The following is a 12,046-nucleotide window of genomic DNA, read 5'->3' on the forward strand; positions in this document are numbered from 1 at the left end:
TGACATTACATTTTAAAAGTGTTTAATTGGCGCGGCAGTAAATATTATCTTACCATAAAAAAGAATAGTTAGTTAAAATGTGTGGGCTAAATACATGACATGAGAGGTGACACAAGGCAAATGCTGGAATTGGACCAAAAACATCACGGTACATTATGTGGACTAGTCTGTAGCCTAAAAATGAAGAAGAAAATAAAACATTTTCTTATAAAATAACATTTTATTCTCCTCAAAACAAGAACAATAAATGTGTGTAAACATACGGAAAAAAATCCACAAAACACAACAGTGATTAATCACTGCAATTATTTAAATATCTGAACTACAGTGCAATTCTCAGAACAAGAACATTATGTTGGTAAATTGACAGGAAATCAGACACTCCCTCCTTAGAAAAAAAAAAAAAGTAAAAAAAAAAAAAAAATGAATGGCTCTTTACAAAGACTCGGTTCCCATCGTTCATTTCAAAGAGCCGTTCAAAAGATTCGATTTGTTTGTGAATGTCACATCACTAGTGATTAATCAAAATAAATAAAATGTTATTTCATAAGAAAATGTTTTATTTTCTTCTTCATTTTTAGGCTACAGACTAGTCCACATAATGTACTGTGATGTTTTTGGTCCGATTTCAGCATTTGCCTAATGTCACCTCTCATGTCATGTATTTGGCCCACACATTTGGACTAACTATTCTTTTTTATGTTAAGATAATATTTACTGCCGCGCCGGTTAAACACCTTTAAAATGTAATGTCAATCATCACATGTAGCCTGTTTAGTCATTAAAACACTGGTGTTTCAAAATAACGCAAAAAACATAAAAGAGCCAGTCTTTTGAATGGCTCTTTTCAGTGAACGGCTCCTGATTGAACGGCTCCCTTCAAAGAGCCAAAAGTCCCATCACTAGAAATAATTACAAGTCGAACATTTCATTCCTAAACACTGAATATTTACTTTCTCTAAAAAGTACACACACACACACACACATATATATATACGTATATATATACACACACACACACATACATATATATATATATATATATATATATATATATATATATATATATATATATATATATATATGCAGGCATCTTTGTGTAATGAGGGGGTTTGTAAGTAGGATCATGTTTCTATTAGACGCAACAATTTTCCACAGTAAAATACACTGTTATTCATAAAGTTAGAATGAGATATTCTCCTCATGAAATGATCGTGAAACTGTGATTTATTCTTAATAAAATGTAACTGGGATTCAGTATATAATAATTGCATCTGTTCAAAGTATATTACTGATGTGTATTAAAAGAGGAATGTATGTGGAAACAAAATTATTCCAATTTTATGGACAACAGTGTAGTATTAGTAAGTATTTGTATAAATGTATTTGATAACATTGCAGAAAAAAGACACTGAATAATGATAAAGTAGTAGTCTTTATTTGATAAATTATTGACAGTAATTGTCTAGGCCAGCCAGCTTGCCAGATACAAAAGTGTCATCTTTTCATTATTACATTTATTCTGAAAATCACTGGTTAGCAAAAGTAAGTGTTAATGTTTCATAAGTGTTGAGCTAAAAATTTTAAGTTGCTTTCTCAAACCAATCACAAAAGCACAAATATCATTCACTCATTCTTCATTCATTCATCCATTGCAACAAAGTCGATGCATGATTAGGTACTGGTAAATACAGTAATAGGACCAGAAAAATCTAATGCTGAAGAGTGAAGCTGTGCAGTTCATTTTCATCATTCTCCTCTGGTTCATTGCGCCTCCAAACTGCAGCTTTTGCAGCACATTCTGCCTTTCTTGTAAATGGCCGACCTGGACCAGCCTGGGTCTGGTGTAACGGTGGTTTGCTGCGTGCGATGTTACCCATGCTTTGGGGAGAAGCGCTTTGTTGTTTCTTGGCAGCTGCTCCATGATTTCTCTTGTACAGTTTACAGGATGCCACCAGAGGCTTTCCAATGTCCAACTGTTGGCTTTCTGTCTGGCGCATCTTATTGTCCGTATGTGTATAGTGTAGATCCACCTTGATGACTAGTGATTCCTAATTAAAAAAAAAAACAAATGTGTTTTATATTTTCTTTTATACATGTTCTTAGTTTACTTGCTTTTACACAGAAACAGTGATGAGACACACAAACACACCTTCAGTTTCTGAAGAGCACAGAGTTGCAAAGTAGAATCTGGGTTTTCAGATTCCTTGAACAGAAGACTGTCCATATCCTCTGACCTTCCAGGTCCTGAAAATATATCCTCCATTGGCTGAGGATTCAGAGAGAGGAAATTTTATTAGCACAATTAGTTTCCTGTATCAAAACATTATAAATCCATTACCTCATGAATTTACGATGTGTTGGCACTAAAGGTTTCTCAGTAAATTAGCCACTAGATGTCAGTGTAGTCTGTCAGGCTGATATTGATAATATCAGCGCTTTACACAAGAATGTAACTGATTACTATCACTGCTTCCTGCTTTGTTTTTTTCTGTGGTTGCAGCAGGCTGGAAGCCCATATAAGGGCAGAACTTCCTCAAACATATGAAACACGGGGGTGAATGGTCATCATTGAGAAACTCCTGCTGGCTAATGGAAACTAACAGCATGCTGTGGTGAGCCACATGGAATTTATGATGTGTTTAACAGTGTTAAAAGTTTATACTCTGAAATTAGTGAGGATTGCAAGACATGCAGAAAGAGTGAATGGGTTATGCACGAATGTAAACATTATTTTTCTGTGAATAGTACAATTATTTATGTTTTGTGTTGTGTATGCGTCAAAAATGAGAGAGATGTAAAATTTCACAGTATAAAACCTTTGTGTGGTTGTAAAATGTGAAAAATTAAAAAAAAATATTTACAGGTATGCTACTCAGAGTGACGGTGCAGTCCTGGGTTCGAGGGCCTGTTTTCTTCACAGATGCAAAAGCCAACATGACATTGGAAAATAAAGCTGAGAAGCTGACTTCCACTTCTACTCCACAAAGAAACTTCAGTCGTTTTTGCCTTGGTAGCTCTGTAAGGAGATATTACACAAATTTTTTAAAAATAAAAATAAATAAATACTCGAAAATAATGTGATTCAAGGTAGTTTAACTTTGACTCTTACATTGCATTATTACGCAGTATTAAGTTAAGGAGACAGAGCTACTGATTTTACAGTTCAAGTGACAAACCACATTAGGGACTTTCAGGCCCGCTGTTAATTTAAGCAGCAGACTTCTATCTTTAATCGCACTTGATGGAGAAATAGCCCACAGTGAAAAGGTTCCATTTAAAAAAGTGTAAAGTCAATTTGAGGAAGCTGTCAAAAAGGATTTCCTTTTATCAAACAGGAATATACACATAATTAAGTGTAGTTCCCTTTTTAATTGACAGCAAATAATGATTGCGTGTTGAATGGTGGTGAAAATATATTAAAAGACAATGCGTTGTCCTGGTTTGTCACATGCTGAGGAGTAGGAGGCGTGTGGAAAAAGGAACTGACCTGTTATACACAAACACAACTTTTGTGGTATTTTTAACTCACCATTTGCTTGCCTCCAACAGACGTCTCGCAGGTGTAGTTCCCTTGTGTGACCGGCGGTTGGGACTGGATCTGCAAGTGAACGGGGTTCCTTCAGGGTGTGTTTGATCTCTACTGCTTGCTTGCCTGTGACCAGAGGGTCTCTGCCTAGATCTGTTTCAAAGACAAAGGTCAAGAAGTGAAGGTGAGTATGATCTCTTGAAGTCCATGAAGGAAAATTCTAGGAAAGCTAGTAGGTCATGAATTTCTAAAATCTTTACAAAAACCACCAACCACGATAACTCATGCACTCACAGTCTATGTTTGTGGAGCTGCCTGACTTTTGCAATAGCTGTGTGTTAGGAATGAGTGACATACAAACAATAATTAATCAGATTCACATGATTGAATTTGAGGAACTTAGGAAAATCTAACAAATGATTTAATAATATTCATGGTAATTGAATTATTTGGGGGAAACCCATTTTCACAGTAAATACAGCACAGGAAAATATAAGAATTTGATGTAGTTTTTGTTGTTGTTTTAATGTTTGTCTTTTAACAGAGTTTATACAAGCTGTCTTCATTGTATTAGGGATACGGAAGATGCAGTTCATCTCCTTTTGCCATTTCACCCAGATAACACAAACAAAAGGTGATTTCAAATGTTGTATCTCTGTTCTCTTTAAAGTAAAGATACATGGTATATTTTAAGATTTCCATAATCAGTGCTTAATTTCTTATCTAAAAATATGTCTACAGACACACTGTGCTGTCAGCAGGGTTTCGTGTCCTGGCAGCGCTGATTTGTGAGTGAACCCATGAGAGCACTAGCAGGGGGTGTGCAAACGGCGGAGCAGCTGTCTCGCCCTCTGCAGCTCTCAGGTTTCTTGCTGTTCTCTAGCCAACAGTGTGAATTTCCAAAGAATGAGGTCACATTCTAATGCAACTGTGAAAAATTATTCTACCAGAGACCCATCAACAGAAAAACACACTCTCATCACAGGCCAACTGTATAAGTCCCCACCCCTGCTCAGAAACAACGACACCTACTAAAATGAGTTGCCAGTAAAACATGTCTGCATACCTCCCGGACAAACCAAAGAACAACCTGTTCTCTTTAGATCTGTTTACCCTGGATCTCCAAGAACTGTCTCTTTAATATTTGACTATAAATTACAAACAGATGTTAGAGAGTTTTTTTTTTACTAAGTGCATTTGAAGGCAGTTTCTATTTAAGACTCAAACACTGATGCTGTTAGTCATAAATACTTCGTCTCAACAATAAATATCATGTACAGTATAAAAAAATATATAAATATCCTTTAAGTTACACCATCCTTTGCTATTACTTTTTTGATTGATATGTAATGCTAGATTCATCAGTCTAACCTCAAACAAAAAAACAAATTAAAAGAACAAATCATTTTATGACATACTTACCCTCAGACACCTTCTCCAACACATGTGTGACTTTCTCAGGCAATAGGATGTACTTGTTCAGGTACTTAGTGAAAATTCCGGTACTTTTTCCACCATCCTGGACCTCAAAAGCCTCAGCATCTTCACATCTGTGTTAAAAGATTGAAAGGAAACATTGCATACATTTTGTTTTGTTTTACGTGTATGTATTTATTTCACAGTATTTTATAATATATTTACTCTTTGAAAATATTAGTAAGTTTAATATCTAACGCTAATTGCCAAAATTATGAATCAAAAATCAATAGTTAGGTTAGGTACTAGATATACAAGAATAATAAAGTATTTGTGAGTGAAAAATGTAATGTACATACGTGGCATAACCATAAACATTATTTCCACTGGGTTGCAAGGGCATGATGGCTGAAGGTATGCATCCTGGTTGTACCTTATGTAAGTTTTGAAAAGAATGAAACCATTAAAACAAATTTAAAAAATCAACAGATATGACACTTTCTGCTATGTATGATCCCTATACAATGGTAAAAATCGATGTAACTATATATCACTAAAATTCCAAACTCTATTTACCATTTTCTACAGGTATCCAAGAGGATTACACTCAGTGCTGTTCGTCTTTCCTGCATGCTGTGCATAATCCTCTGCACACAGACACAGTTTTCAGGTCGATATGGTTGTGGAGCATCAACAGCTACCAAGTAATTCCTCCCAGCACGCTCATACCCATGGCCTGCATAGTAGAAAAGGCCTGTCGAAGACGAGGAAAATACATTTAGATCAACTGCAAAGCCATTAAACATTGTGACAGATTTGGTTCCTTGTGCATGCATTACAATGTTTCAAAACATCACATAAGAATTCTCGGTTTTCTGTTTTAGGTCAATATTTCACAACAGAGAACAGTAACCAGATGTTATCTTTATAATACAGTACAACATATTTGTTATCATTGTTTCGTCATTGTTTGATGATATCACCTCTTCAGAACATACCACTAACTTAGTAGTTTATAGCTCTGGTTATTAATCATTGACTGTATTCATATACACAATACGATTATTGCACAACACTGTGTAATGTATTGCAAATTTAGAATGAAAGTAAATTGACAGTTTGCCTGAGTACAAATTTATGCAAATCTATTCTCTAAATTGCATTATAGTCAAACCTGAGAGGGCCTATTTGTTCTACCACTTATCTTTCCTCACAGCAACACCTACGTGTAAACCAAGATATGTATAAGGGAACTGTGGGTTCGTGACCCATGAGAATGACAGATAAGGGTGACAAAATGTGACAAAGGAAGTTATATTGTAATATTTCAGAACATACAGGGTGGGGAAGCAAAATTTACAATGAACATTTAGTTGTTTTTTCTCAGCAGGCACTACGTCAATTGTTTTAAAACCAAACATATATTGATGTCATAATCATACCTAACACTATTCATACCTTTTCAGAAACTTTTGCCCATATGAGTAATCAGGAAAGCAAATGTCAAAGAGTGTGTGATTTGCTGAATGCACTCGTCACACCAAAGGAGATTTCAAAAGTAGTTGGAGTGTCCATAAAGACTGTTTATAATGTAAAGAAGAGAATGACTATGAGCAAAACTATTACGAGAAAGTCTGGAAGATACTATTAAAGAAGAATGGGAGAAGTTGTCACCCCAATATTTGAGGAACACTTGCGCAAGTTTCAGGAAGCGTGTGAAGGCAGTTATTGAGCAAGAAGGAGGACACATAGAATAAAAACATTTTCTATTATGTCCATTTTCTTGTGGCAAATAAATTCTCATGACTTTCAATAAACTAATTGGTCATACATTGTCTTTCAATCCCTGCCTCAAAATATTGTAAATTTTGCTTCCCCACCCTGTAGATGTGTCTGTATCAACATTTCTCAGAGGACAAAAGCAGATATTACATACAAGCATGACATATGACATTTATAACACATGTCATAAATGCCCAATTACTGAATGCTATAACACACAAAGACTAGAGGAAAATTACACTCACCATAAACCCCTCTGTCAAGGAGTTGAATGAACTTGTCAATAGCAGCCAGCATCTCATCCCTGGTGAGATCCAGAAGGGAAACCACTCTGAAGCCAAGCTGCTGCAGGAGGTTGGACAGCTCATGTACATCCATAACGGGTGCCATCAAGCCAGGATGGTTTGCGTAATTCAAGTTACCAATGAGTAAGGCAACTTTATCAGAAGCTAAAAGAAAATCCAAGTAGGTGAGTAAATATAGCGTGGGGAAATTCTATTAATAGTTTTCCTCTCCAGCTGACTAAAAATAGCTAGTTGAGTACATTTTTTTCCATTAAACTGTACCTGTGGGCGCTGTAGGAGGCTGTTGAACAATTTGCACTAGAAGATAAAAAAACAGTACACAGTTAGCATCAGTGTTAAAACATCCTATCTCAACACCTTTTTTTTTTTGTTAAATCACAGTACATACTACAACACTGGTTACATAAATGGCAAATCGGAGAAACACTGTAAGCTAGTTTCACTTTACATCTCTTTCGTGTTATGTGTTTAAGGCTCTACCAAGTACTATTTGGAACCTAACAACTTCCTTTTAGTGTGTAGAAATGGGAAAGTACCTCCAGTCAGCATAATGGAAAAAAAGCCTGAGTACTAAATCAGTGGGATGACAGGAGTGTGAAGAAAAAAAATTTTTTAGACTTTTTTTTTCTCTCTACACTACCTTTTGGTCAGAAATGCAGGTGATAAACTCAAAGAACAATAAACTTGTGAAACTTACAAATGTATTTTTACAGAGCTGATGAAAGGAGTTTCAGTCATGACTTACCAATGTCAACATCGGCCGGTTCAGACCATCTCTCTTCTAGCACATTAGAAACTGAGCACAGGTATGATCCTTTATGTGCAGCTGCTGCATGGTCAATCTGCAGATAAACACACACTATATCACATTCCTGCTATTGTTTTAGTCACGGACTTCTATGTTTATGACTAAAATTGATGATTGAATTATATGAATGGTGATGGGTGTGTTATTGTGAAGCACTTAAATTATGGCAAACAGACTGATAGCACAATGTAAATAATCACTGTCAGCACAGAGGTAAGTAAACAGTCATTTTTTTTCCCTCACCTGCAGTGTGTCACTAGTCTTGTCATGCAGTGCCTGTCCATTTCTGTACCACTGATAGCGAGGAGCAGGGATTCCAAAGGCAGAACAGCAGAGAGTAAGTTTGGCACCAGGACGAACCGTTTGGGATTTAGGGTTGATAGCAATGTGGAGCTCACCCTGCCAGTGTAACGGCAACCCTGATGGTGTTTGGAAAGAAAGAGGTGGTGTTAAAACACAGCAAAAATGTGACAGTAATTATTAAGTCAAGCATTAGTAACACATAGCTGTAAAAATCAGTACAAAATCAGGACATCACAACACAACAACAGCATGAATTTACACAGCAATGGTGCAAATACCTGATTTATCAATGTCCAACACCTTCACTTTCACCCAGTCACTGAACACACAGTTACAAAAATGGTCATTGACTCTGCACACATAGAGCTGAGTTCTTTGAGGTGTGATGGTAAGGTCTGCTTGGGTGCCACCAGGTACCTTCAAAAAATAAAACAATCATAAACATACATATGAGGCAAAAGATCAAATATAAGGCTCTACATCACCACAAGTTTGGACTTTTAAGCCTATTTTTTCTTTAATTTCTTACATATATTTCACATATTGTCAAGAAACAGCTATGCACAAAAATAAAACAAATCACAACACCTAGTAAGCACACCCCTACAGTATTTATGAACAGGTGAAAGCAAATAAATATATGTATCTTTAAACAAACTTTACGTTTTGTTGTTATTAGAAAGTCCACATACCTCTGTTTCATCATCAGTGAACCACTGGTAATTTAATACACCTGTGCCCTCAGCACGGACTCTGAGAGTCACCTGATGATTGACAGGTACACACACAGACACAGGATGGCGAACGATGACAATGTCTGAAACACAATCAAATGAAAATCTCAGTCACCTGTGAAAATGCATTGTGTCTATTTGGAAATACATTTTGTGGTTGCTAATAAATAGATTTCATTAGATTACAGTACCTCTGATCATCATTGGAAAAGGTTTGGTTCCAGTCATAAGCACATCTTCTAGTTGTTGGTGATCTGTGAGTGAGACATTCAATGACCAGAAACAAATTTAGTTAAAACCTCATCCCGCTTATTACACCTGCATAAAGAAAACATTATGACATTAATGACGTTAGGAAATCAGTGTAAATCTGAAATCAAGCTCAAACTTCCATCAAACATTACGGACACAAAAATGTGTTTCTATGGCCAACACTAAGTTCTGATTTCCCCTCAAGGCAGCTGTTACATTTACAGGATAGTTCTCTAAAAGTACGCTATTACGGACACAAAAATGTGTCTCTGTGGCCAACACTAAGTTCTGATTTCCCCTGAAGGCAGCTGTTACATTTACAGGATAGTTCTCTAAAAGTACGCTATTTAAGTAACTTGTAAAATCTCGACTGTTACCTAGAATGACCACAAACACAAGTTTTAGTGCATACCAGCCGTCAGCTTCGTCTTAGTCGAGCAGCTGTGAGATTATGTTTTTCTTCTCTGAATCTTCATAATTTAATGGACCCAGCACTTCCCTTTCCCGGAACACACACCCCGCACACACACACATCACCGTAAAGTCTGTATGAGAGGAGCATCGCGTCCATCAGAACCACAGTGACATTTAATAAATATTTCAGGAACGGAGGTGTACTTTGACTTTAGCAACATATTTAAACAAAACACATAAACCAAGTTATAAAACAATAATTTACCTTTGCCTTTTTCATTTATGTAAAATAGGGTCAAACTTGACCAATTTTTCAGTCATTACGGTAATGAGCACCGTAGCCTCTTATTACACCATCAGGGTGCTGAAACATTCTGGTTTATGCCACAGCTGCCCTAACAGAACAGCTATGGTGATTACCACAATCATATTTCATTTTATGTTTCTGTAATAGTTAACACCAGTGTGCAGAAGTTCTTTAACCAAAATGATACACTGGTCTGCTATTTATTTATTTATTTATTTATTTATCTTTAGAAATAATCTACCTCAGGTTAAATGTGATAAATCTTACATATTTAATCAGATGAATTGGAAAACAAATGATGTTTTCAATGTATATGATTAAGTGTTATTACACACATATATTGCTTTATGTGCATTTATACATAACTTTATAAATCTGTGCAGACAATGTTTTGAAGTAGATCTGTGGCTCTGAGAGGAAAATTTATTTTATGTAAAACCCATTTTCTTGTTATTTCTCAGAATTCACTTTTTGACCCAAGACTGTATCTTGGAAACTACAGCCAGCCATCATTTTAACTTAATTTATTTTATTATTAGTGACTCAAATTGGTAAAGTTTCAAAGTTTCACTTGTTTTATTCTGGGGACATTTTACTTGTAGACAGTGATATTTTTAATGCTAAAATATTATTATTATTATTATTATTATTATATTATTATTATTATTATTATTATTATTATGTTCAAATGTACTTTTATACTAGAAACTTTTTTTTTTTTTAATTTAAAACATTATTTCTTGATTAAGGTATCAAATTATAGTTATTTATTGCTATTTACTTTACTATAGTTAGACTTGTTTATTTACCTGAACAGAAAAAGTATTTTTACTGGTTGAATGTTATAAGCTGAATGTTGATTCATTTTCTGACTTCTCAGAGAAGCCCAGTGAGTCGGCTCAAATTTGGGGATAAAAAGGTGAATTCAGTCTGAATTCCTCATTCCTGTTTCAAAATGGTAAAAATGTTGAGAGCTCATTGGAAATGAAATAGCCCACATTAAAGTACATCATGATACCGGATGGTCCCTGAGACACGTGATAAAAGGCGGTCTAATAAATTTGTTAAGCGCTGTATGCAAATTCAGTTTAGTCATATATAGATGTACTTGAAGTATTTATGGATCCTGAGCACAGTTTTGTTTAATAGCCTGCATTATTTATTAAGCATTACACATGTGTATCAAAGTCTTACAAGTATACTTTTTGTTACAGTATTAATATTCTCCTCTTTTTATTATTTTTTTTTTTTTACATTACATATAAACAAAAAAAAAAACTATGGTTGCAGTTTGACCATGTTTTCATTTTGTTGAAGCTACATCACTCAGCCAAAGCTCAGATTTTGTCAGCTGAGCCTGTTTTTGATTATTTGACATGAAATGTGAGCAGCAAGTGGGTCACCGTGTTTTGGACCATGTGTTGCAATCCAAAGTTGAGGGGGCTGTCCTCTAGCAACTCTTAGCAAATCACAGACCGTAGACCATAGGCCAGCATCAGCTAGTTCACTTTCTACAAGCTCATTTTGCATGTTCACATCAAACCCACAACAGTGTGGTTACCAAGATGGGATATTTTCGGCTTTGTAAGATGGATCAAAAAGTGAGGTTATGAGCATGACTTTTGATTATGTGGTTTTTTTTTATATATATATAATATTTATTTATTTATTACAAATATGACTTAGATCAAATGTTGATTTCTGCTTGGTAATGAATTTAATTTTGATGTTCTTTACAAGTCTAATGTCTAGTTTCGGAAAATCTGATGTGCTCTGACATCTATTTGTAGACCTGCTATAAATAGGCCCCTTCTGGCAACACATGCTTGTCTATGATAGGCAGTTACAGAGATGTTCTTCACAGGCTCAGGCTCTCAAAGCAACACTGAGGACACCTTAATGGTAAGTGAAAACATATTACACTAAGTCTGATGTTAACCAAGAGACACCTGAGGTTTATGCAGAGCTCTTCTAAGTTTATAGCATGTCGTGAGTCTGTGTTTGACCACTAACAGCCCTTCCACAACCTGATAGCTGATCCTATTTATAACGTCCTCCAATGCAAGTTCTGTGCCTGTTGAGAAAGGACAAGGATTGACTATGACCTGTTTCTGAGTTTGTGTGAGCAAAATAAGTACTGCTTACGTTGATGTTTCGTTCACTTTTTTCTTATAGTTACATTTGAATTACTTAAGA

At 35.4% G+C, this 12,046-nt stretch overlaps 1 protein-coding gene across 1 annotated transcript; it reads right to left on the reverse strand.

Moving 5' to 3' along the window:
- Positions 1–1,416: 1,416 nt before the first annotated feature.
- malt3 (MALT paracaspase 3) lies at positions 1,417–9,525 on the reverse strand. The gene is given in 16 exon segments (XM_030137602.1): positions 1,417–2,051; positions 2,153–2,269; positions 2,865–3,019; positions 3,533–3,682; positions 4,952–5,079; positions 5,305–5,368; positions 5,371–5,378; positions 5,522–5,699; positions 6,973–7,176; positions 7,294–7,329; positions 7,778–7,874; positions 8,084–8,259; positions 8,422–8,560; positions 8,836–8,960; positions 9,069–9,131; positions 9,507–9,525. Coding segments are annotated over 15 exon segments (1,953 nt in total). The 5' UTR covers positions 9,106–9,131; positions 9,507–9,525; the 3' UTR covers positions 1,417–1,712.
- Positions 9,526–12,046: the final 2,521 nt, after the last annotated feature.

The sequence above is a fragment of the Sphaeramia orbicularis genome, chromosome 6, assembly GCF_902148855.1.
Source record: "Sphaeramia orbicularis chromosome 6, fSphaOr1.1, whole genome shotgun sequence".
Taxonomy (NCBI): domain Eukaryota; kingdom Metazoa; phylum Chordata; class Actinopteri; order Kurtiformes; family Apogonidae; genus Sphaeramia; species Sphaeramia orbicularis.